General features: G+C 45.2%; 1 protein-coding gene across 2 annotated transcripts; it reads left to right on the top strand.

Annotated features, from left to right (window-relative positions):
* Nucleotides 1-4,748: 4,748 nt before the first annotated feature.
* Nucleotides 4,749-21,399, top strand: DIPK1C (divergent protein kinase domain 1C). Of its 2 annotated transcripts, XM_064443111.1 has the most exons (5): nucleotides 4,749-4,855; nucleotides 7,710-8,652; nucleotides 10,744-11,421; nucleotides 15,217-15,381; nucleotides 16,056-21,399. In XM_064443111.1, exons 2-5 carry the CDS (start codon nucleotides 8,626-8,628, stop codon nucleotides 16,269-16,271), a joined length of 1,086 nt encoding a protein of 361 aa, XP_064299181.1. In that variant the 5' UTR covers nucleotides 4,749-4,855; nucleotides 7,710-8,625; the 3' UTR covers nucleotides 16,272-21,399. The 2 variants fall into 2 exon arrangements, with proteins under 2 accessions (XP_064299181.1, XP_064299180.1); XM_064443110.1 differs by lacking the exons at nucleotides 4,749-4,855; nucleotides 7,710-8,652 and adding an exon at nucleotides 5,107-5,343.
* The last annotated feature ends 4,102 nt before the right edge of the window (nucleotides 21,400-25,501 follow it).

Genomic DNA, 25,501 nt, shown 5'->3' with positions numbered 1-25,501 from the left:
GGCTTTCATGGGCAACTATGCCTAAGAAATACCTGCTAAAAGTAAAAAGCAAACAGGACAAAATATATTACAAATCCTTTATTCTATATATACATGGGAAAGCTTTTTCTGTCTAAACACTTTCCCTTGTTTAAATCAGTGAATTACTCTAGGCTATTCCCTTGTCCACAAAGCTATACTCTGTACTTTATATTGCGCCATTTTGCTGCTTCTGGTTTGCAATGTGACCCAATAAACTCGCTGCACTCTGATGCAGTAAACTTCTGTGAGTAGTTTGCAACATATTCTTTTTGATTAATGGCATAAATGAGAAAATACATTTGGATTCCTCTGAGTGCCCTGCAAGGGGAATTTCACTGCCTAAAGGACATGTTCAAATGTATGTCAGACATTGTGATGCTTTTCAGTAACTCAACTTTGCCACAAGAAATCAGAAAGAAATGTTTATATGTGAAAATATATTTTCAAGGTAGATTTAGGCAGCACTTGAAAGTTTCCTAAGCTTCTAGCAGGAAAATAGGAGATTCATTTGTGCCCTGCGAAACATTAACAGAAATGTACCCTGTTTCCACAGATAACCTGGTGCTAAGGACAGAAGGTGATGAAATCAATCAAACAGAACAATAATTCCTGATGAACCGGTTTTACATTTCATTAACTTGAGTGCCAAGGTAGTTCTTCATGACTGATTTTTTTTTTCTTTTAAACTCTCATAAAGAATTAAGTAATTAGGAAAACAAGGACTGACAGCCTAATACAACTTGAGCCTGTGCAACACCGTTTGCATCTGAGGGCAATGAGAAACATGTGGGCTCAGCAGCTCCTCAGGCTGAGGGCTTCTGGCGGTCCTGGCTTGAGAAGCTGCTGAGCCCACATGTAGGCAGACAGCATGGGTAGATGCCATGCCAGGTCCTCCACCTGGCTGTGCCAAGGCATCTCACTCCTGGCCGCTGAAGCCTGCGGTTATTCCAGCTCTGAACTGTCACCAGTGATGTGCCCAACACAGCGATGAAGAAGAGACCAACTTGATGTTGTCATCGTGCTCTAAGCAGTAAATCAAATGTTTCAGTGATTTAATTGGGTAGGAGCTAATACAGTTAGTCCAGGATTATTTTTACTGCCCTTGATCTCTCTTGCTTTAATTCAACCTCTGCTAATTAATTTCCATCAAGCTTAATTCTCAGTTAAAGTGAGAATAGGAATATAGCTTCCTTTAGGAATACAGGAATGCAACATGAAATATTCACATTTTAATATATACAGGAAGCAAAGTTTCTCTGATGTGGGGGTTTTTCTCAAGGGAAAGTTGCTATGGGACAGAGGGACACTTAGATACATATTTTACAAAGGGTGGACTAGCATTAACTCTGTTAGTCTGAATAACCTTGAAGTTTAGGGAAATCTAAAATTAGCTTTGAATTTTACAGCTAGCAACAGATTGTTATTAAAGGGTAAACCCCCTGATCCTAAAGCACCCAGGCTTTTGTCTTTTACTGAATGCCAGCTTTCCGGGTCAATTCTTGATCTGTTCTGAAGATGCCGGTGTATATGTGTGCATACATGAAGGTAAGTGTACACACACACATGTATTTACCAGAATCCTCCAACTTTTCGCTCCCACTAAAGTCAGTGGGATATTTGAAAGTTCAGAGACTGAATAACTAGGTACAAAACCTTTCCCCTCTCTGAATGCTGTACTGAAATCTTCTGGGAAGACTTTATTCCCTGCAAATGCCTCCTGTGGGATTTACCATAAAATGAATATGGTAAAAGGTCTAGTATGAGTGTCATGCAACTTCCATTTGCTTCATCAGATTCCTTTCACCTTGTGCTTTTATTTTTTATTAAAACTATCAAAACTTTATTAAAACTATATTAAAAGTATTATTTTTTCTTAGTAGATTTCTTCTTATTCCATAATTTCAAAGCAGCAAAAACCTGCGTGTTAAAGGTAGAATTGCTCTTGCTACGTGTAGGAGCTGTCCCCACACCAAAGAGAAGGATGTGGGCTCCTTAACACACCCCCAAATCCAGTGATTTTTAGCAGGTATCTTGGGAGGAAATGAAAAGTGCACTCCAAAACCTACAGGTGCTGCCTGCTGGGCTAACGACCCCGACCCAACTGCCGAGGAAGCAGTGGAAACGTATGGCTGGGGTGAAAATGGGGACAGGACCCTTCCTTTCGGCAACCGTTTCCATTTAGATCACCTTATCCGTAATTTCGCATCGCAGCCTTAAGGTGCAGACATGTGATGCAGCTGAGCCAGTGGGACAGTTCCGCCTCCAGCATCCCAGAGCGCCTGGCCCTGCAACACGCTGCCCTGCAACAGCTCCACCAGCATGCCTGCTGGCATCCTCGGGACTTTCTAACCTGCCTGAAAATAGCCTCGGCGAAGAGCAGCCTTACAGTTTTCTGCCCTGTTAGTGAGTTGAGGAAACTCACTGGGAGCAAGACATGTTTTGCACTGGGCGAAGGCACTGGCTAGGCAGGCAAGACCTAGAGAAAAACAGGGAGGCAGTGGTGGGGAGGAGGAGGGAGCATCTTGCATCTTTCAGTAGCAATTAGAACAGCTCAGCTATGCCACCTAACCAGACCTGAAGTCTCCATACTTCGTTCCTAACTCAAAGTCAGGACTAATTAAGATTTGTTTTCAGAAATATCATTAAAGCAGAAATGATACATATACAGAAATTCATGTACCTGAAATAATAATACATAATATCCTTTGGGGAATGCTGACACACAGAGAAGTCAAGATCCACACTTTATAAAATAAAATGTAAAATACATGTAGTTTTGTTAGTGGCTAAACTATTACCCATACAGCTTAGGACCAAGCTGTAGGAGGTGTTCTGATGCCTGAGTTTCCCCTACCACCTGCATCCCTCTTCCACATGGGACATGTCTCCCTCCATCTCAGGACTGTACCAGACTTTGCTATGGCAGATCCGCAGTTTTCCCTCCTAGGTGGCAGCAGCAGCTGGTGATGGCTGGCTGTGTTCAAGCCTAGCTGGTTCTCCCTACAGAGGACCACCTAAGCAACTGTCCCTCTTGCCCTTCTCCACTTACTGTCCTAGGAATTTCCTGGTGAACACCCAAAACTGGTCAGAGACAGCTTCTGAAAGTATTTCGTATCGGGCTGAGAAATAGGATTAAAAGTTTTCAGTTCCTAGTTGCCCAGTCAGTCTTTCCTGCTTGTTACATTCTCAAGAAACAGGCTGTGTCCCCGGTGCCTCAAAAGAAAGCTTTCTCTAGGGAAAAGGATCGGGAGGGGAAAAAACCCCAGATATAAAAAGCATGGCCATAGGCAGCCTCTGTAGGTGAAGAAATGAGATGGTGGAGAGAGAGAGAGCAAACCACCCTAACAACAGAAGATGTGGCTGGTGATAACAATTCTGCCTGTGAGACACTTCGGAGAGGAAAGTGCTTTTGCTCTTTTTTTGCATCCCCCCTTCCCACTGCTAGTCTCTAGAAAGCTGCAGCATTTTCAGCAATATTTTCATCTTTCCATTTTCTTTTCTGCCATAGTCTGCCACCTACTTAGAGGCTGTACTGCAAGCCCTGCTCTGCCCTCACATGTAAGGGAAAAACTGTACTGACCATGCAAAAAGGCGTAGATAGCCGCAAGTTTGCCGTGCCTTTGCTCTTTCCCTCACTGTTCCGAGAGGTAAAATTCAATCATGCCAGCAGACACATCCTTCTTTTTAACGACTTGTACAGGGAGGTATTCTTCATTAAGTTGGACGTGATGGTACAGAACGTATATCCCTGAACCCAGCTCTCCAGCAGTGAACTTTCCCCTTTTCACATTAAATTAATTTACTAACAAAACGTGCACCAGAACAGCTTGCACAAGGTGCACATTAAAATGTGTCTATTGAATTATTCTGCAGTTCTCCATCCACGGGCCAGGTTCTGCTATCCTTACTCATTTGGGTAAATAATTTACCCTCTGAGTGGTTTAATCAACTGCAGTTCATCTTCCTGCTATGGGATTGCAAGTAGCCTGAGGTAACCATCCACAGGAGGGAAAGAAAATGAATCTGGTCCATTTTCATCATATCTAATGGCAAACCTGAACTGGATGCCCTTATTACATTGGGCTTTAGGATATGAATTTTCCCTTTGAAAACTGTGATGGCGAGATGCTATCAGATGGGAGTCAAGGGAGAAAAAAGTGAACGCTGTGGTCTAAACAGAGGCAGGGAACATCTGCAGCTGGATTGCGGAAAGGATGCCAGGATCTTTCTTGCTGCACAGGAACAAACATCAGGGTCTTTGACCTCTTAGGGAAGTTAACAAAGCCAAATATATACAGGCTGTCGCATGGAGCTGACCCCTCCTCAGAGAGGGACGTAGCTTCAGATATTCTCTCAGACAGTTTGTGGTCCCCAGCACCCTCGGCCCCCGTACCCCCTGTCCTGTTTTGGCAAGGTGTTCAATGGGGGGGCTCTGCCGGCTTCCTGCGCGGCTGCCGGGGGAGCCAGGGCACGGGGGGGCCGGGCCGGGGCCAGCCCGCACCCCCGGGCCAGGGGCGGGCAGGGGAGGCCGTGGCAGCTGCTGGGGAGTCAAGGGGTGCCCCATCATGGGGGGGGGGGGGGGGCTAGGAGGGTGCGTTTGTGAATGGGCGCTTCTTCCTCTCCCTCCTTTAGCTGACCCCGGCCGGGTAGAACTGGGGGATTTACTCCGGAATAAACAACTTTCTCCCACCCCCATTTGACGGGAGGCGAAGCTTTGACCAGAAGCAGCCGTCCGTGTCCAGGCTGCCTCTTTCAAAGTGTCGGGCAGCCGCCTGGGTGGGGAAGGCTTCCCACAGCAGCCTCCATCACCCTTCAAAACCTCTTTTATTCCCGGGTGAGAAACTCAGAGGGGAGGAAAGGAGGTGCGGGGGGGGGAGGGGGGGAGAAGCCGCCAAGGGGCTGCCGGGGCCGCTTGGCACCGGGGAGCGCAGACAAAAGCCGGCGGAACTACGTGGCTTCCATTCAAAAGGGGGGCTCCGCCAGGGCAGCCCCGGCCCGAGGAGGGGGGCGGCGGCGGCGGCGGCGGCGGGGGCGGGAGCGGGGCCGGGGCGGCGGCGGCGGGGCGGGGGGCGGCGGCCCCTCGGCGATGGGGGCCGGCGGGGGCTGAAGCGGCCGCCCAAGCCCAGCCCGGGCGCCACGATGAGGGGCATCCCGGGCTTGAAGCGGCTGCGGCTCAAAATCTGGCGGCGATGCACCGTGGTGCTCCTCCTCCTGTGGGCTGCCTGCTGGGTGCTGGTGAGCGCCCTGCTCTTCCTCCTCCACAGGAGCGTCTTCACCGAGCGCTGCACGGACGAGAAAAGCCGCCGGATCCTGGCGAGGCTGGTACGTGCCCCGGCGGGACGCGGGGCATCCCCCGCCGCCCGGGATGGGGCGCCGGGAGTCCGCCAGGGCTGCCGGAGCCCAGCGCCCCGCACCGGCTGCGCCCCCGCCCGCCCCGTCCCGCCGGGGCTCCGCATCGCCGGCGACAGCCCTGCCCTGCGGGGGGTCGGGCCGTCGGTCGGGCCGTCGGTCGGTCGGTCGGCTGCCTCCCTCCCTGCGTCCGTCCCTCCCTTCGCGGGGCGAGGGCAGGTGCAGGCAGCGGCCGGCTCCCGGCGTGGGGTGCGGGTGCGCTTCCCAAGCGCTTTGGAAGGGGCAGCTCGGCATCCCGCACGCTCCCAGGCGGGAGGAAACCCCCCCTCCGGGTTTGGGGTTGGTCTTGTTCTTTTGGGTTTTTTTATTTTATTTTATTTAGCCAAAAAGGTGTTGGTACAAAAGTCGTCTTTCAGAAATGCCACACGGCTTGTAATGCCTCCTTTACGTCTGGCGGGGGCTGGCATTTAAGATGTAGTTATTCGAAATTTAAGAAAGGATTTGGAAATATTCAATAAAATCCCCCCAACCCCAACAACAACAACAAAAACCCAAACAGATTTAGTACTGTGTAGGAAACACTTCGAGAAGAGGAGCAGTGTGGGTTAGTGCTTTGAATTTAATTTTGTTTCTTAATTAAGGCATTCGTAGTGCCGCTGGTTAGGTGAGAAGGGAGCAATCCTAATAGAAAATAATCTGTTACTACAGCAAGCAAAAGCTGACCATAGATTTACCCTAAATTCTGTATAATAAAGGAAGAGAAGCTATAGCCAGTGGTCCTGATAGCGTGTTTTTATTGGCAGTGAGATTCGGTTTCTTTACCCCAGCAGTCAGCTTGAAGTACAGCTGAGCTTGGGATTGCAGCTGAAGGAATGAATCCTGCCTGCTCCTTACGTGGCTGGGAAGAGCACAGAGGTGTGGAGCTGCAAGGAGCCGCCGAGCTCTGGGAGGTCCAGGCCCTTGCCATCACCCCTGCCAGTAAACAGATGGACAGAGACTTCAGTTTGGAGAGCGTCAGGCATGACTTCAAAAGCCCAGGCAGGGATCAGATTTCAGGCGCAAGCTTGGAAAGTTGTCTCTATCACTGTGTGATAGCTCAGTTTCAGACCCCGCTTCCAGAGGAAGAGTGGCTGATATTGCTGTGCTCATCTGGTTCCGTAGGTGAGTCCTCATCTGTTGCCATAGGTGAGACTTCAATAGCATCGTTAAGGTTTGTAAGCCACAGTTTTCCCAGATGATATTAGAAAGGGACTGTCCTTCTTGTGGAATGATTAGGAAACCAGCTCATCTTCATCAGCCCTGAAATAAGTCTTTATACATCTCCTGAGCACGGCATGAGTTTTGCAGTTCTACAAAGTGCAATTGATCTACAAAACAATCTGATAGCTTGAGTCTCACGCCTTTTATTAAGCAAAATTCAACTTCCAAGAAAAACTCTTTTACTAGTCATCTGTCATATTTTTAGTAGGAGATAAGAAAATGAGCTCTTTTGAGCAAGCAGGTGAAAATTGCATGGTTGTATACCCTTTCAAGTGGTATTTCTGAAGGTTTATTCTCTGGAGTAAAACATACATCTGTGGAGACGTGTACTGTACTGGGAAGGCTGGAGTAGCACTGGGCATTTTGCAGAGACCAACTTTAACTCTCAAAAAGACCATTCCTAATGCTGGTCTCATCTTCATTTACACTGAACACGCTAAATCATAGCAATCAATTTCTGTTTTCTCTGGAGAAATCCATTAATTTTGATGCCATTCAAAACCTTGCTCAGTATTGCATTTACATAGAAGTACTTGGTCTCAGGCCTGATCCACGCAAAAGGGACAGTTGGTACAGTAAGTTATTTAAATTTATATAAAACCTTAGTGGGGCTTACCCTAATTTAAACTTTTACATAAATTTAAACCCAGCTCTTTTAACTTATCTTGATAAGTGTACTAAGGATATTAAAAATTGTGTAGCCAATTTTAAACAGAAACAGACGAGCAAGTCCAAACCGTGCTTGTGTTTGCATTTTTGTGCAGTACAGCTGCTTTTGTATAAGGCTTTTGACTTAGTATCGCTTTCATATTTTAGTTTTAAAAATCTGGCACTTAGTGGCTTTCAAAGGGCGCTCATTAGGTAGATTTAAAACTGTCATACCGACAGATCTCAAAATGCAGCCATTGAGACGGGGATGGCAGTGTGGAGGACCATTTCTGGAAGATTTCTTTGGGGAATTGATTCTTCTTTTTATCAGCACTCATCACGATGATATAAAATCTTGTATGGTAAAGTTTGCAGTTAGTTCAAAGGTTCCTGGGTTGGTAAATAATAAACGGACCATCTTTTCATTGCAGGGTAATCTGCATCACTTGGTTAAATGTTTTCAGACCACCAACATGTGCTTTGATACAGTAAAATGCAAGCTAGTACACTGGGGAGCACAAGAGTACCAGCTATGCCAATAGGGTGGAAGACTGTCTTGTAAAACTGTATGACTTTGGAAAGGACGTCAGGGTCAAATAATTGCTTCAACACAAACTACCAGTGCAGCCTGTGCCTAAAAGGCTGGTATGATCTCTGAATGTCTCCAAAAAGGCGAGTTAGGGAAGGGCTGTTCGTTGTCTTTGCAGCACTGGACAACAGCATTCATTCGGTTCTGAGGTCTGTGCTTCCAAGGTTGGTGGAGGGAAAAAAGGACAGAAGAAACGGGGAGGGAATAAAACCACAAAAGTCATCCGGGGGATGAAAAAATAAGAATTATAGTGGGAGGGCTGGGGAGCTAAGCTTACATAGTGTATTATGCTTAAGGCAAAATGTGAAACACTGGAAGTTGGAATAATGGGGGAACGTGAAGGTGCAGTCAGTCTTTGCTGACCTTCTAAGTTATAATGAACAGGAAACTGGGGAGATTTTTAAAGCCATTGAGTGACTCATGAAGTGCTACATTCTGTGAGTAGAGAGAGACACCTTGAAGATTCTTCAAACTCCTTGATTGCTTATTTGAAGAAGCACTTTTGAAATTCTTGCTTACATTGGTGACCAGCAGAGAGCTGGTAGATCTGGAGGGTAGATCTGTGTTTCATCACTGTGAGACCAGGAACTCCTTGGTCAAGTCCTGTTTCACAGATCCTCATCTGCAAAACGCTGTGCAAGTTCAGTGTAAGAGGAATCAGATTCGGAGACTGTTTGTCAGGTACTGGGTTAATAATCCAAGATTTATAGGTTCAACTCGAACAGCAGACAAGCTCTAATCAGCAGCCAGGTTCAAAAATGACTCACCTGCTATGCCTGGGAAATGTAAGTGAGGCTATTTTTTTCCACAACTACTTTTTCTCATTAATGCCATTAAGACTGCTGTGATGGCAGCACAAGAAAATAAGCTGCATGTTCACATGTTTGACTGCAGGTCTTCTGGGCATGTGTTCTTCTAGGTGAAAGAGGTCTATGCGGATGGACCCTCTAAGAGTGGACTTGATGGACCACAGTAAAATTGTCCACAGGGGCAAGTGTTCACCCATGTGGATGCAATTACAAGATTAAGTCCTATATTCTCTTACTGTAGCAGAAGAAGAATTAGGTTGTGGTCTTCTCAATAGGACAACAATGATTTTAAATGTGATTATACTTAAGCTCCAAAGAAAACCCCCAATATTCCTTTTGTTTTTAATCATCTTTCTAATATTGCCTGGAGTTCCAGATGGTTCCTAAGCTACTTCTGCTGTGGAAATTACATTTTCTACTTAAAAAGAGAAAATAAATTTGTATTGCATTCATAGGAATGGATTTTCAAAAGCAAGCACATTGATCTGCATGCTCTGAAGTCTGGGGACAGCGCAGATAGTCTGCTTGACCATCCTGATGTGGATGTGGATGTGGATGCAGATGTGTGTGTTTCACACAGGCACATCACCCTGGACTCAGGGTCAGGACAGTCATGCTAGAGTTTTCCTACCTGGCTCTTCTTGCTGGCATTGAATGTTCTCATTTGGTCTGTGAGAACATCAGAGTATAAATAAATTCTGTGCCTGTCTGAACTGCCCTCACTGAGCTGCTTTAGTCAATTCATCGTCATTCTTGGATTTTGGACTTAATCCTCCACTCATTCCCTAGTGTGTTGTTTAAGGTTGGGCTCTGAATGTTGCCTGGCATCAGAATGTATTCCTCACACCTCAGAGGTGCACACCTCAGAGGCTGTTCTCCGGAAATACATCAATCAGTTGAATTTTATGATCATGTTTCTTGTGTACGTAACAGCAAGTCACAAGTGAGGTGGGGGTCAGGCAGCCATTGCAAGTACTGCACATGCAGTGGGAGCTGCCAACTTGCTTAAATTAAGGTTCAAATGCCAGAAAGCAATGAAGAAGGCTGACACTGTCAAGCCGCCTCCCAGATGTTTGGCTTCCTACACCACTAGAGTCTATTCCCCTTTCACCAGAGACCTCTGATCATCCCCTCTACTGATTTGCCCAAAGCAGTCCCTGCAGCTGCACTTCTGAATGCCCATAGGAATATACTGACTGCCTACACTTTTTGGAAATGATAGTGTGGAAACAATTATGGGTTGAAGGGAGGACTGGTAAGGGAATCCTTGCAGTTCTTGTATGAATTTGCAGTGACTGCTTAACTATCAAGCAGCAGTTCCCATGTTTCCATGAGCTGATTTTTTTCCAGGTTTAAAAATATAAGCATTTCATTCATATCAGAATGTCACTTCTGATAAGTGCATATAAAAACTGGAAAAGTCATTTTGTCCTACAGCATTTCCATATTTAAAAATTTTGAAAGTTCTTGGTCCAAGAGGCATTGAGCGCAACCTCGGTTTCCTGGTAATGTGGAACGAAGTTCTTACAGCTTCACTCAGGGCATGTTGAATGCAAGGTTGAAACATCCAGGGCTGCGGAAGGTCCCAGCAATCCAGCTACCCATGGATTTTCCTATAGTTTAAGTGTGGATGATGTTAAGTTATGATGCTCTGAACCTTCCAGAGAAGTCCTGACTTACACTGGAAGTTATCTCCTGTGCCTTAAAGCGTTACAGCGCAGAATCTCACATAGTGCAGCCAAATGTGCTGAAAGCTTGTCTCACTGAATTCATATGTGGCAAGAACTTAAGAGTAACAGGTCATCTAGAGCATTTCATTGCCCCAAAGAAGCCTGTCCTCTACCATCCCAAAATCCCCATTTTGAAGCAAGATTCCCCCTAGTAAAAGGTCTCTGCAGACTTCTGAAAAACCACTGAATAACCCAACGGTTGTAGAAGGTGTGGGCTTGCGGTACCACGACTGCTGCAAGACTCTTGAGCGTAGGACTATTGCTGATTCTTTGCTTTTCTTCTAAGTGGTCCACAGGTGTATGGTCCTGCTATGACTATTCTGCTCTTTCACTCCAGTGTCTTGACTACAGCAGTGGAACCCTGACTGGCGACCTCTGTGAAGACCTGTGTGTGGCACAGAAGCTGGTGTACAAGCACTGCCTTTACTATGACAGAGGTAAGAAGGTCATCCAGGCTGACTGGAGAGGCCAGCCCATCATCCTGAAATCCAAAAAGGAAATCTTCTCCAGTTATGAGCATCTCAGTATGCTAGAGGAGGTGGAAACACAGGATATTCCTGAAACAGAGCTTCTACTGATGGTAGCCTTGGAGGTCAAAAATGTCCTGGGGCTAGAACTGTCTAACAATACCATGGGGCCCCTGTGGACAAGGAAGAAGGGACCACGCTGGAAAGCACAGGTGGCCAGCATGTGGTCCTTGCTCCAGCAGGAAGAATATATCTACTTCAGTTTGCTGCAGGACTTCAGCAAACACGTGCTGCGAATTATTGGCTCTTGTGGACACTTTTATGCTGTGGAGTATCTCACAGCTGGACATGCCTGGCATAAAACTCTTTTTCCCTTGGAAAATGTGGTCGGTCCCTCCCTTGCTGGCCACAGAAGCAAGGTGAGAGCCATCATTGACATTGCGCTCAGCTTCCTGGACATGGTGCAGCATTTTGATAATGACTTCTCTCACCGACTTCACCTGTGTGACATCAAACCAGAAAACTTCGCTATCAGGCATGATCTCACGGTAAGTTGAGTCTTTGGGGTTACGTTGCAGCAATTTGAGGTCAAATTCTAGTCTGCAAGTGGCTCCTCGTACAGCTTTAGGCCAAGTTTTTGTAAAATCAATGCATTTCCAACTGACAGGGGAGTTTCTCTACTGCTTTTTCTCCTTTCAGTATCATGTTTCAGAGTGCTAGATCCTGCTACTTGTTTCGAGAACTGTTTGCTCAGTTCTGATTTGTTTCACCTCCTCAAAGGCACCAGCACAGACAGGGTCCCTTGGACGCGGTGAGGAGTACCTCCTGAAGGCAAGGAGATCTCAAAAGCTGTAATGTGAGTCACAGCAACTCTTTCTGGTAGCGATGCTGAAAGGAAGAACTGTTTGAATTTGAAAGCTAAGGCTGAATTCTCTGACCTGGCACAAGGAGAGCTCCCCACATACAAACACATACATCTTTGTGCTTTAGTGTTCAGCTTATCTGGTCTGGAAATGATCCAAGGACGGCGACGTGAAACTCCCTGGTACAGTTACTCTTCGACTTTTTGTTGTACAGCTGTAACTCAGACCTGAATAGCTGTGCATGTTTTCTAAATAGTTTTGTAGCTCAGCACCACATTGCTGAGTGTATCTTGCATTCATTCTGTGGACAGAAATTCCACTGGTTTCAGTGGGAATTGTGTGTATGGGCTGGAGGCACTGTGCAATAAGTGTTTGAACTAGACTCACAATTTGCGGTGACATCAGTGGAGTTTCTGCACTCTGAGTGAACATAAAGCATTTTCAGGAACTTGAATGCTGTTTTCTGTACTCACTGAGTGTTAACGTAACACTTGCATCTTCAGAGTACTAGACAAACATTGCCTAAACTTATAGCCATTAGGAGCAATTAGAGTGCTTCCCCTTCACCCTTCCCTTCCCTCCCGTTGTTTATTCAGGTGCAATACAGCGGCTGAACTGGGAATGGGTGAGGAGCTACAGCAAGAAACTAAAAAAGCGTACTAGCGTTTAGGCAAAAAGTGGGGTACAGCAGGGATTCCTCAAGGCAGGCTTTGCCCATCTTTTTAAGTTACACAGGGCTGTGACTGCCTGTGGCTGAGCACACACCAGAGCATCTGTTCTACCACCTGCTTAGAGGAAAAGAGATTTCATTTAGGAAAAGAGAAAGAATATTGGCTATGTCTTCCCTTATGAGTTTTCTTGGTGAAGCTTCCTTCTCCAGGATCCTCCCGTGACTTCTGGGGTCCAAAGAGACAGCAGTCACCTTCTGGCATAGGAAAGTCATTTAGTATTTTCTAGGAGAATGGATTAAAAAGGCAAAAAGTGAGACGCTGCTCTCCCAGTTGTGAGTTACTTACAGCCTGTTGGTATCGCGTGTTTTCACCCCACTGGGCTGGGAGACAGGAGATATGGACAGAAAGATGCGGGGAGGGGGGAACACACAGAGCGAGCTTCTGGTCAGTGAAGAAGGAAGGAGAGTGAGAAGCAGAAACTCTAGGTGGTTTTATCAGCCAGATCCAGAACAGGGACGCAGCAAGGCAGCCTCTTTTTTTGTCCCTCTTATTTGTTCTAAGCAATTTTTTCACTTGCTTGTTCCTTGTGCTCTCTATAGGATAACAATAAACACCCATAATAATACCACTGTTTCTCATCCTAGCAACGAGATTGCTAATACCCAAAGAAATGTGCCAGGAGTGCAATAGTTTTCCTTTGAGGATTATTTTCAAATGGTGGGGATAAGCCTCTGGCCCTCACTCTAGCCTTCACATGCTGTTCCTGCAGCACGGAGGGGAGAGATCACTGCCTGGTAGATCACCCAGGGTAATCTGAAGCTGCCATGGAGCTGCATAAGGGACAGAGTTGGAAGGAGGTCTGGGTGAATATACAGTGCTCCAGGAGAGCTGCTTATTTTACCAGCACCTCAGAGCAAACTAGAAAGATTACAGCACCTTAAACATGACTTTAAATCAGGTCAGGAGCTAAGTTAGGTTCTTCCATCATTTCCTTAGGTACCTTCATCATCAATTACAATCATAACAAACCCCACCAAAATGTAGCTGCTTACAGGTGAAATATGTCACCCAGCTCTGTCTTCACAGGGTCTGGCTGGATGCCCACACATTTTTGTAACATATGAACTTCAGTGAAACCACTGAAGCCTTTGGCAGCCACGCATTTGGGAAGCAGGGCGCTTTTTCCTAGCAGACCAATTGATCAGGTTATCAAAGGTTCTTAGTGGGAGCAGAGACCCCACCAGGGTGCTGATACAGTGACCCTAGGGCTGGGAAAACTCTGCACCACTTTTACTGTCTCTTCTCCAAAGAAGTGACCAGCAAAACTGCAGAAAGCCTAAGGAACTAAAGAAGAAAAGAAAAAAAAATTTGCCTGTCCAAACGTGTGAAATTCCTTAGGCTGCATCATCATTATCAAGCTGTCCAAGAAGCTTAAAAATACTTGAGTTTTTAAGCTATGCCTCATCTCTTTAAGATTTTCCCCGGGGAAAAAGTAGAATAAAATGAAGATTAGACCTTGTTCTTTCTCTTGCCTGTGGAAGGTTTATTTGGCCTTCTACCAGACCAGACATCTTTAGTTCCTGGGGTTGATCCAGCTGCTGCTCCAGCCACGCAGTTCAGCCTCCCCTGTTATCTGGGGGGGGGGGGTGTGAATGTTAAAAATAAGACTATCGTTTGAGCCCAAGTAACTCTACTTTGCCCAGGTCCCAGACATTTTCCTCCATGAAAATGTATTTGTCAACTGCTGCAAGGGAGAGTCTCTGACCCTGACTGTCAAGTGTCAAGCGGAGCTCTGGGCGTATGCTGATTGCTGCATCCATGGTGCCGAAGGCAGGCTGCGTTCACTGTGGTCACCCACAGTTTGTCTCATGTCAAGCAGCTGCTGTCCCATTACCGGCTTCCTTTCTTTCCCTGTTTATTGCTGTGGGTTTTTTTAAAGTGAAGTATTAATGGGTGGAATGACACTGGCAGAAAACTGAGACCACAGCCCTTCACTCCCAAAATGGTTTCAAACCTAGCACAGGCAGCAGCTCTGCAGACCTCTTTGTGCTGCATATTCTTTGTGTTGCAAGCCTTGTGTCAGGGTGAGAAAACTGAGTCATCCCTTCAGCCTTTGCTTTTTCTGCTGAGACCAGCTGCTGACGGGACTCTGTTATGGACCATATTTCTGGACAAGCAGAACAAGAACCACGCACAATAAAAGAGTCAAACCACAGCAAACAGGACTGAGCAAAGCAGTCTTGACTTTCAACAGCCTCAGGGGTCTCTCTACAGCTGAGCAGACCTCAAACCCACTGAATGCAATGGCAGGATTGGAGGGGCTGTACCAGGTATGGGTACTTCTGTACATCCCACTTCTCCTCTCCACACTGATAAAGTCAGGGGTTTAGTCTGGACGGTGAATTGCGAAATGATAGCATCTGGCCTGTGGGTAATTTTGCACCGTCATATAATTAAAAGGTTGAGTTGCCATCTGCATAAGGTGCAAAAACAAGTAAATCAGTCTTCAAGCTGGATGGTCCTGGTATAAGGCAGATCAATCCAGCTGACCCCAGGGATGCATATTGTCCACAATTAATTTTCCCCTTCCTCGTGCCGTAAGCATTGGTTGTTTTTCTTTCAAAAGTGGTGTTTATAAGACTAGTCCAGCTCAGTTAAGTTAAATAAAACCCTTTCATTGTGATCCCAGTTCTCCACTGGCAGATGCTCTCAGCACAGCATTTCCAAAAGCATGCAGCAAAGAATGCCTGCACAGCTCTGTCCCTCAGGCTGTCCTGTGCCAGATCTGATGGCTTGTTTTGATCTGCAGGTGGTCGCTATTGATGTGGATATGGCCTTTTTTGAACCCAAAATGAGGGACATCCTTGAACAGAACTGCACAGGAGACGAAGATTGTAATTTTTTTGATTGCTTTTCAAAATGCAATCTGAAAATCAGAAAATGTGGGGCACAGAGAGCCAATAACAACTTGCAAGTGAGTAGACACAGCTGCTTTATGCATCCATTTCTTTTAAAATCACATTGACTGTAAAATGCCTGGTATGTACGAGGAAACTGTGAGATGAAAACAGTCAGGTTTTTAAATGTGGCCACATAAGTGCCAGTCCTGCTCAGAAATCCCATCTTGGGGCACACAAACAGGTCTTTATATTCACTAGAGTTTATTTGCCATATTTTTGTGTAGCTGTTAGCCCAATGCCTCAGCCAGGAGAGTGAAGAAAGCGGGCATTACTGTCTCCACTAATGGTAAAGCCAGGGCTGTCCACGTGTAAGCAGCAGGGGGGCTATGGCTGCGATTCTCTACAGACCATGTACACCGATGTAGTGGAAAAGGGAGTCCATGGGGTTTTTGGCCCTGGGATGAGGTGTGAGAGGCACTAGCAGAGCAGAGAGGCTGGGGCAGTGTAGCTTGGCGGCCTTTTGCCTGGTTCTCGCACCTCTTCACTGTCACCACTTGCTCTGCAGACGTGAAAGAGCAGTCTTGAGACGAAGGGGGATTCCTCAGCTAGAGCATAGCCTTTGTGGATGCTCCTTTTCTGGCTGGAGGCATTTTGGATTCAGATGACATTTTGCTACAGTCCTAGGGAAGCAGCAGGGCAGTAGTTGTAGCTCCTAAAAGACAACAATCTGCTCTTTCCCTTTCTTCAGGTAATTTGTGACAAAATATTCCGTCGCTGGTTTTCCCCAAATCTCAGAGGACCGTTGGTTTCCCTCCCCCTGCAGCTGCAGCTGCAGAAGGCTGTGCAGGAGTGTGCCGAGCCGGGGCACGTGGACGCTGCCGGGCACCAGAGGACTCTGAAATCTCTCTCCGAGTTATACCAGCTGCTTCAGGTCACTCAGCGAGAACTGCAAAGGGCAGAGTAGACACAAAAGGCAGAACTGCAAGGACCGCATCCCAGCCACTGCTAAGGGACACTGTGTACAAGGCAGCCCATGTTTTCTTTCTCTCTCACTCTTTCACCCCTCCTACCCATTCTATTACATTTACAGCACAGCAATTGTTTTTCTCCTATGCAAATGAAATTCATGGCTGCAGGTGCAGCAAGTCCTGTTAATATCCTTTCAAGTGTGAAATTGTTTTACATTACCTGCATTCGTTCTTGCTTATTTTCCTGAGCTCCTGCTAGCCCTCTCCATCAGCATTCAGCGCATCGTTTGCTTACCAAGAGCTGTAGTCACTGCTCAGATAGCATCTGTCTGCGTGCGGTGCTCAGGGTGAGGGTGCATTTACAGAAGAAAAGTGTGAGTGCAGCAACACAAATGTCAATAATTAATACAGTGGGTAGGTGGCTGTGGATAGGTACATGCATGGTGTTTGTTTTAATTTCTCTGTAGAATAACGGTTTTTTAAATTAGGGACGGAGAGCTCTGTGTGAAAAAACAGTCTCAAATAGGGAAATGTATTGTCACACGAGTGAAGAGTTGCTTTCGTACAAAGCAGTCCCTTCCGATGTCCCCGAAGGCATTTTCTCTGGTGTGTTGCATTACCTGTGCCGTAGCTAATTTTCTGGGGAGAAATTGTACAAAGGTACTTAGGACTCTTTTAAAGCAAAATAATTATAACCCTTGCTGAGTTCCCATGTGGGTACTTATATTCTGCAGTGGAGAGGTACGAATAATGCCACCGAATTTTCCCATGTGAACAAGCCCTTAGGCACTTGTACATCAGACCACTTGATAAGAAGCACTCCTTTGCCAGAGAGCAGAATCACCCAGGAATGCCAACAATCTGTCCTTTGCACTGAACAGAACAATATCCAGACCCATAGTTTTCTTACAGAGTTGTTTTTTTTTAACGAAGAAAGGGAAATTTTTCATAAGAATTCATTATTTTGCAATCAGTTACATAAATAAAGATCCCTAGATTAACTTAAAATCATTAACTTTGCCTTTAAAACATGTGTAGCTGTGGCTGGAGAATCTAACGTACGGGTTCAGAAGACATTGCATGTGTTTAGGCCCAACATTGTGCAATATACTCCTGAGCTGGTTTTGGCGTGAACACATCACAAAAGCAACAAACAGAAAAACCAGCAGCCTGTGACCGCCCTCAGCTCAGAAGGACGCTGCAATATTAAGATTGACAATGCTGGTTTGTGGGTGTGAGACACATAACAGCACCTCATCTTTTTTGGTTTTATATCCCTCAGCCTTATGACAACCCTGAAGCCTGTGAGCACTAATTATACATAAACTTTCCATTTCTGGAGTGGTTTCTTAAATGGATGTTAAATTGCCTGTGACCAGAAAAATGTAAGCTGCTTAGGAGACCTTAACACTTACCCAAAACTAGCTCAAATTTTCAGACTAGTGCTAGGTTTTTTTCTATTCCTTGCAATAAGCTACTGTAATTTTAAAAATCACACAAGCTCTCAACAAGCTCATAGCGAGGACAACGTTGGCTGCCTTGCCTGGGGCTCTACTGAAGACAAGCTGCTGCTAAGCTAGAGCTACAGGTTAGGAGATCCTGACCGGTAAAGTTGTGCTCAGCCCACACTTCTCTAACCAAGGAGACAGACAATGCTTCAATACTTTAAGATCACCCTTGGCAGAAGCAGGAAGGCAAAGCAGAATAAGAGGAAACCCAAATTCCAGAACAAGCCCTGTTACAAAGTCGTCAAACTGATAGAGAAGAAAATGAGTAAGGATAGAATCAGATTATGGTAAAGAGTTGGGGGCAGATAAAGTATCGGGTAGAAAGAAGATGAGGAAGAATGAAGGAGAAATAGGAAAAATGAAGTAAAAAATATGGCCCACTTTGTGAAAACTTGATTTATGACATAAAAGCAAATAAACTGGCATTTAGTCTGAGGAAGAAGAGACTGAAGAGAGCATGGTAACATTATTCAGAAACAGAAAGAGGCTGATAAAAAGACAGTAGAACTGTCCTGTCCAGATTTCGTTGGTGGATATGACAAGCAATGAGCTTAAATTGTAGCAAGGAAAATTCTGGCTAGACATTTTCTACAGGCTTTCTAATAGTAAGAAGCAGTGGAGATATGGCACAGATCATTCGGGAAGACTTCAGTCTTCATAAGTTGTGATTTTTAACTACAGACAAGAGTGAGCGTCTGTCAGGAATGATGTACATGCAGCTACATTGATGATCCTGCCTTTAGGTAGCCTTTTATCTCCAAGTCCTGTGATTCTGTTATTTTACCAGCTTATGTTTTTGCTCTTGTGACTCCCTCACAACAAAATCCACCCTTCTGAGACACGGGGATGGGTAACTCTCCTTTACCTTCCATGTGCAAATCCACGGGGTCCCCTGGGAAGGGAAAGCACAGAAGTCTCCTGCTGTGCAAATTATGCTACAGAGCCTGGTGGTGTGATCAGGGTTTGTGTGTTCCCCACATGACCTCCCTGCTGAAGGCACTGATCCTTGCTAGGTCAGCGTGATGTGGTCTGTACCCCCAATGCTGCTGGGGAACCTGAAGATCTTCTACGTTATCCGTTTCCTGTTTCCTTGGTCCCATGAATTCTTTCCTGCTTCCCAAGCCTGCAGGATGCCCTCAGGGAAAAGCAAGCATCACGCAGACACTCGGTGCTTGCGGCAGTGTCACGCTCCAGCGTGGCAGGGCTCCCCTGCCCATTTTCAGGTTTGCATTTCAAACGGGCTAAATTTCTGTTGGATGTGTGGTTTCAGTTTTAAAACAGGTGGAAAAAAAACATAGTGAAATGAAACCAGCCAAACGCTGGTGGAATGTCACTCTGCTCAGAAGGTCCTTCTCTTTGGCAGGTGTGAGGAAGGGACGCTGCCTTTGACAGATTTCTCCAGCCCCCCCAGGGCCTGGCTGCAGCTGCCTCCACCTGGCAGGGACCTGAATCCCCCACACCACACCCTTTCCCAGGTCATTAGGTTTCACTTCTTCTTTTCAGGATACAGAGAAAAATCCTCAGAAACCTCTCAAGAGCAACACAAGTGGGCTATTTGTACTTGGCTGGGCTGTGAGATTGCATATCGCTGATGCAGCCAGCTCTGGCTGGCTTTGGAACACCTTCACCGGTGAGTGGGAAGACAAGGAGAATCTGACAGGCTGTGTGAACACAGGGCTTGATTCTTCAGTGCCCCCTGCGTGCCTTCTAAAGTCACTCAAACCTGGGAAATGGGAGAGAAACATACTACCAGTGAAGCAAAATAAATATTCTGGCTTCTTTAGCACAGGTACCACTGATGAAACCAGGAATAAAACAGTAGTCATGCCTTTCTCTCCCTGGGACAGAAAGAAAAAAAGTGAAGGTGCTGGTTTAATTGCCATTTACCTTAAAGAGACACGTGTAAACTGCATTATTTTACACCCATCTTTTATGTCGGAAATCTCTATACAGGTATCTGACAACGAAGAACCAGGCTCACACGTCCCTTCCAACACAGCCCTTTTTGTACTGCCTTGGCAGCACTGCCCACCAAAACCAGCCCTGGCATAAAGAGACACCCAGCTGGCTCATACTTCCGAGGGCACAGCCAGGTCAGGCGGGTGTTGAATGAGAGTCCCGTGTGCTGTTGAACCCGGGCTGTTGGCACAGTTCGTTGCAATACAACAGCCAGCAGTGATAGCTGGGAAATTCTGCAGTGAAACAGTCCTGGGGTATGTTCAGAAAATTAACAAGTTGTCAAAAATTAAATCATGCACTACGAGAGTCTCCTTAAAAAAAAAAACCAACCCCAAGACACAAGAAATCCTCAGTTTGAAATGCTTTTAGGTCAGTTTTGAAAATATCTAACATACTCAGTTTTGACAGTTCCTATAGGGAAAAATCTGCAGGTTATTTTCCCAATTCTAGTTAATTCATACTGAAAAGGTTTGCAAAATAAAAAGATGAAGATTGAAATGACTCACAGTTTAAAAAACAGTGTTTTGCCTGCTCTATGAAGTGAAGCTGGTTAGTAACCCCATCACTTTCTGATGTTTACTTTTCATCCCGATTCAGACGAGAAATTTCACAAAAGCTCAAAATCTTTTGCAGAGAATTTTTCACCCAGCCCCAGTGGTCAGATCTGGACAAGAGGAAGTCCACATATAGTTTTTGAAGTCACCTTTGCTTCATACTTAATTTTTTGTGTACTGTTTGTGACTTTAACTTGGGCTGCAAGGGTTTCTGCTTGATTTCTCTCACTTTCAGGTGTCTCCAAAGCACCTGTCTACTGGCATCCCTGTTTGGTGTCTAGCTCACTGCAGCTTTGTGAAATCATGGACTACATAAGATTCTTTGCACTGTTCATCCCCTCCATATAAAAGATGACTCCTCTTATATAGGTTCACTAATAGCATTTGGCTGCATTGGGAATGGCCACTTAATCCAAGACGGCTGTTCCCATTCAATTGATCTCAGCCCCATCTCTTTGCTCAGTCAGTCCGTTCCTGAATCCTTTTCGCCCTATAAAAGTGGCACTACCTCTTGATTAATTTCTACCACTTGCTACATTAGTGCCTTACTCAGCAACTTTCTCCCCATATTTATGGCTCTCTGTGGAACAGGAATGGCATTGAGTCATTGTTTATTCCTTCTTTGCATCTCAGTTACCAGCATGTGCTTCAACTCTTCAATAATCTAAATACACTGTCTTTTCCCACATTTTACAGAAGGTGAGTCCAGTTGGAGGCCTCACCTTTAGGAAAGATAAATTCAACCCTTTGCTCAGGATTTTCACAGAACCACTACTTCTTAAATGCAGATTTTTGTCCAATTGGCATCGTGTGCTCTGCAAAAACATCCGCAAGCAATAGTCCTGCACTAGGGTGATGTGAAACAGAGCAAAACTTCTTAGCCCAAAGGATTTCTGTGGCCTCCCTTGTGTTTTGAGGTTGACTTAATGGTGACTAACCCAGAACTGCAGGTCATTGCCATAGCCACAGTTCTTCATATAGAGACTACTACGCCCTAGTGTGAATTCACTGACCCTCTGTTCGCTGAGAGCATTGAGATACACTACTCAAGTCAACAGATATAACTAGAGATATTCGGGACAGGGGGAGAAGAAAGGGAAGGGTTTGGGGTTTTTTGATTGGAAATATTGAACAAAACCTACAGGTGAAAAATGGGATCAGGGGCTTGAAGGAGTTAGGGATTCCTCACTGCTTTTTTTTTTCCTTTGGTTGAAAAGTGTAGACCCAAGCTGCAAAAAAAAAAAAAGAATTAAAGAAGTCACATACCATGTTGCCTGTCTTTCAGCAGGTCATATTGTTGCATGTACTGGGCAGGAAGGTGATAAATTGCAACTTTTAATAAATATCAGTCTGTAACATTGGAGCCTTGTGGTTGTAATATCAGTTTACACATCTGGACAACCAACTGTAACAAAACCCATAAGCAGTATCGGAGGAAGTGTACAATCAGATTAGGCATCTTGGCAGATGCTCTCGGAAGGCTAGTACAGATGAGAGATGAAAACCCTCTGTTGTGGCTCACCTGCAGTGAGTCCAAGCAATAAGCAGAGTCACTCTGCGGGAGCCTCCAGTCACTGCCACTTTCCAGGATCCTCAGTGAAATCAGGAGGAAGGCTACTAGGCTTTCAGTAGCAGAAAAAGGCAGCAACACATAAAGAGGGAGAGAACGAGTTGCTCGGAAGTATGAAAATCCAGGGCAACTGAACTCAGAACTGAAGCTAAGAAGAGACCCTGCGCTGAAAAATCAGGGATCGTCAATAAATTGATTGGAAAAAAAAATCCCAAACAATTCCATTGTAGTTCTTTAAAATAAAAAAGAACAGCAGCACAGGGGATATACTGCCGGCATCTCCAAAGCCATTTGTTGTACGTGTCTAAGGATCTGTCAAGTAGACTGCGGAGCTCTATAATGACGTCTGCAGCCTAAAGGCTAGACAGAATAAAATAGCTTAGCAAAAGCTTTTAGAACTACTATTTGCATAAATGCGGAAAACTGCCCTAATTAGTAACAGCCTGTGTTAGCCAAAAAAAGGAGAAAAGAGCGCTTTTCTCAGTAAAAGGTTTATTATGTCTATGAATTAAAGTATGGCAAAATGCTGAAATCCCTGAAAGGCTATGATCCATGATCCTGTGGTTTGTTTAAAGTTTTGATCCTGCAGGCTTGGGCCCCTAAACAGCAGAGTAATTGCTGAGCTCCTTTAAACTCTGTGATTATTGGTGCCTTCTGCAATATACTTTGAGCTCTTTTTTCTGTAAACTGGAGGGGCTTTTTCCTATACTACAAATGTGCCTAAGTGGTGACGGCAGCCAGAAGGATGTGCATATGATCCAGTGCATAATCACTTCCACAAGCATCTGCTGCTAGTGCTTTCAAGATACATGTAATCCAAGCTGGAGACTATTGTGAATACCTCTCATTTTCCCTTTCTGGTTCCTTAGCGGTTTGCTTGTAGCTGGTTAGAAACAGAATCCCCCATCCTGCTTAACTTGGTTATAATCTCTCCAAGATTCATGCTACAGCAGGAAAAGACCAAACTGCACTGGGTTCAGTATGGGTTCATTCTCTTAAAGGTACGACATGCAGAGCTGCAGGAAAGAACAGAGGTTAATTTTTATTTCTAAAGAAGAGATTCTCCAGCTAAATATAAGTAGCTGAAAAAACAGATATTTCAACCAGTATCCCCTGTAGATTTATGAATTAACATTTGTCTGTATTTGCATAATCTAAAGCCCTCTGCTCCTTTCCCATTCAAAAGAAAATTGAAAAAGCAGAGTGTGTTTACTACGCCAAATTTCACAGGGATGCCAATTACCTCTTTCCCATTTCTGTGTCAGACATTTCAGGTTGTTTCTTTGTCCTTAGGAAATGGATTTTTTCCATTATCCCAAGAAAGTGAATGTCTGGAAAAATACTGTTTCCAAAGCTGTTTTTTTCCTCTTATTCAAGGGTTATTAAGCACCATTCTAATCTCGCAGAGTGTTATCAGTGGCTAGATATTTATTACATGAAACCAGAGCCTGATTAACGGACTCAATCTCTAACAATAACTAAATAAATATCCATGTAATTACTCCAGCGTTCAGAACTTTGCTTTTAATGGAACGATACCAGTATTATCCTATCTGATTCTAGATTACATATGTACAAGCAAGTAAGTGCTTTGCCAAACTTATGTTCAGATATGCTTTCACACAGATTAACACTACAACTGACTCTTGGCAAAACTGTGTATCTGGACAGGAGCATAGAGGAACAAAAAATAACCCTTAGAAACTTATATCCATGGTCTTTCTTTTAGTCGTCATACTCAATTGTTTGTGGAGTAAAGGCAGTGCGTGTGCACACAGGTATTCATGCATCTGTTTGTTGAACTACAACTTTGTGTAACAAATGCTCTGTGAAGAGTCCACAAATGCCTGGTATTTTTATTTTTTCCTATTATATTCTATATAAATTGGGAAAATGCAAGGGTGATTAGCAACATGAATGAGCATCACACAGTGTAGAGAAATAATGAAAAATTAATGGAATGCTTAATCAAATTCTGCATTTTTACCCACTGATTTCACTGAGCTTTCTTAAGTGGTGAAAGAGTTAAATTTGTTGGATCACATTCTAGTCTCCAACTCCTAGAAAATATCAGATGGACAGTATTAGATTAGCCAAAGCAATATCGCTGAAGAGGCATCAGAAAATGCAAGTATACTGCATGAATTTCCATTGCCATTTCAGTAGATATCTCTCAAAAGCGAAGAAGTGAAGCCAAGAGCTGGACAGGACAGTGATAAGCACTATTGAAATGCCTGCAAATGGACTACATTAAATAGCAGGGACAGATCTTCAGTCCCACCTCATTCTTTTTGCTTTCTTTTCTCCTTGCATATGCACTTACACGAAGTCACATGTGGTATTAGCATGTTTTAAGGCTCAAGGTGGATTTACACCAGCATAACTCACTGGCATTTCAGTGCGTGCTCTTGATTCACGTCAGCAGGAGAGCGAGAGCAGGAGCTCCTTGCATTTTAAATGGCCAGAGGTAGGAGTAATATGAGCAATAAGCTCATTTAATAAACATGAGAATGCAGAAATTTCACTACAGCTCAGAGCTTTTTTTCTTTCCCTAGCTGAAATCTCTGTGGAAAGGGTGGCACATGGCTGTGCTGCCCCATAAGCGATCCAGGGATGCTCCTCAAGGACCACAGCACTGTCCATCACCACCACTTCACCGACTCTGGCTCAGCAATGGCATCTGGCATGCTGGTGATGGGGCTGTGGCTCCACTCACGCCTCAGCCACCGCCTCTCAGCTCTAGGGCAGGGCAGGGGGTACAGGGGGCACAGGTTATTCTCTCCTGCACCTGGATGATGAGCAGATAGATCAGGCCAACCTGCTGGTTGAAGGCTGTAGCTCAGCCCCTCTCCTCTGATAGCACTCATCACTAGGCAATGAGTTACAAGTGTTCACTCCCCCAGTCCTTGAGTGCAAGCTCACTGGGAAATAAAAGCTGCTTCTCTAATGGATCTTCATAGGGTGCTGGAGGGAGAGTCTCTAGCACTATTCCCAATGCTGAGGTGTCTCTCTTGTAACTGGAGCCCTTCCCAGTCCCAGCATAATGATGGGGCGCTATGTGGGGGGCTCACCCCACCGCTTGCTGTCCTGCTTCTCCGGTGTGGGCTGAAAGACCCTTTCTCATGCCAAGACTGGTGCCTCAGAGGAATCCTGTGTTCATGTCAAGAAGGGCAGTGAAAGAAAAAACATACAGCACCACTGGAAGTTTCTTGCCTATTAATCTCAGACGTTCCCACAGCTCCAGGATTTTGACAGCCTCACACAAACTGTGGTGTGAAAGACCTACTCTCATAACAGAGCCTGCTGCAAAAAGATCGCAGGGCTGAATTTAACACTGTCTGCTTTTCCATGTGGGAAAGAGATAAGAATTGTCTGAACAATCACTACAAAATAAGGCAGCTTTTCTGGAAAATGTAAAGAAAGAGAAAGAATTTGTTGGGCTCCATCCTTTCATGCTATGGATAGCAAAGCACAGCAAGGCTGTGTCTAATTTGTAGTCCAGGAGTTCACAATGCTGTCAGCCAGGTCAGATGCCATCTCTGGAAGCAACAGGGATTTCAATGCAGGCGCACTGCTAGGGCATTTGGATAAAAGTCTGGTAGCTGGAGTGTGCAACTACACAGCTATATATGTTT

Source organism: Phalacrocorax carbo, chromosome 2 (assembly GCF_963921805.1).
Source record: "Phalacrocorax carbo chromosome 2, bPhaCar2.1, whole genome shotgun sequence".
Taxonomy (NCBI): domain Eukaryota; kingdom Metazoa; phylum Chordata; class Aves; order Suliformes; family Phalacrocoracidae; genus Phalacrocorax; species Phalacrocorax carbo.
This window is presented reverse-complemented; position numbering and strand designations above follow the sequence as displayed.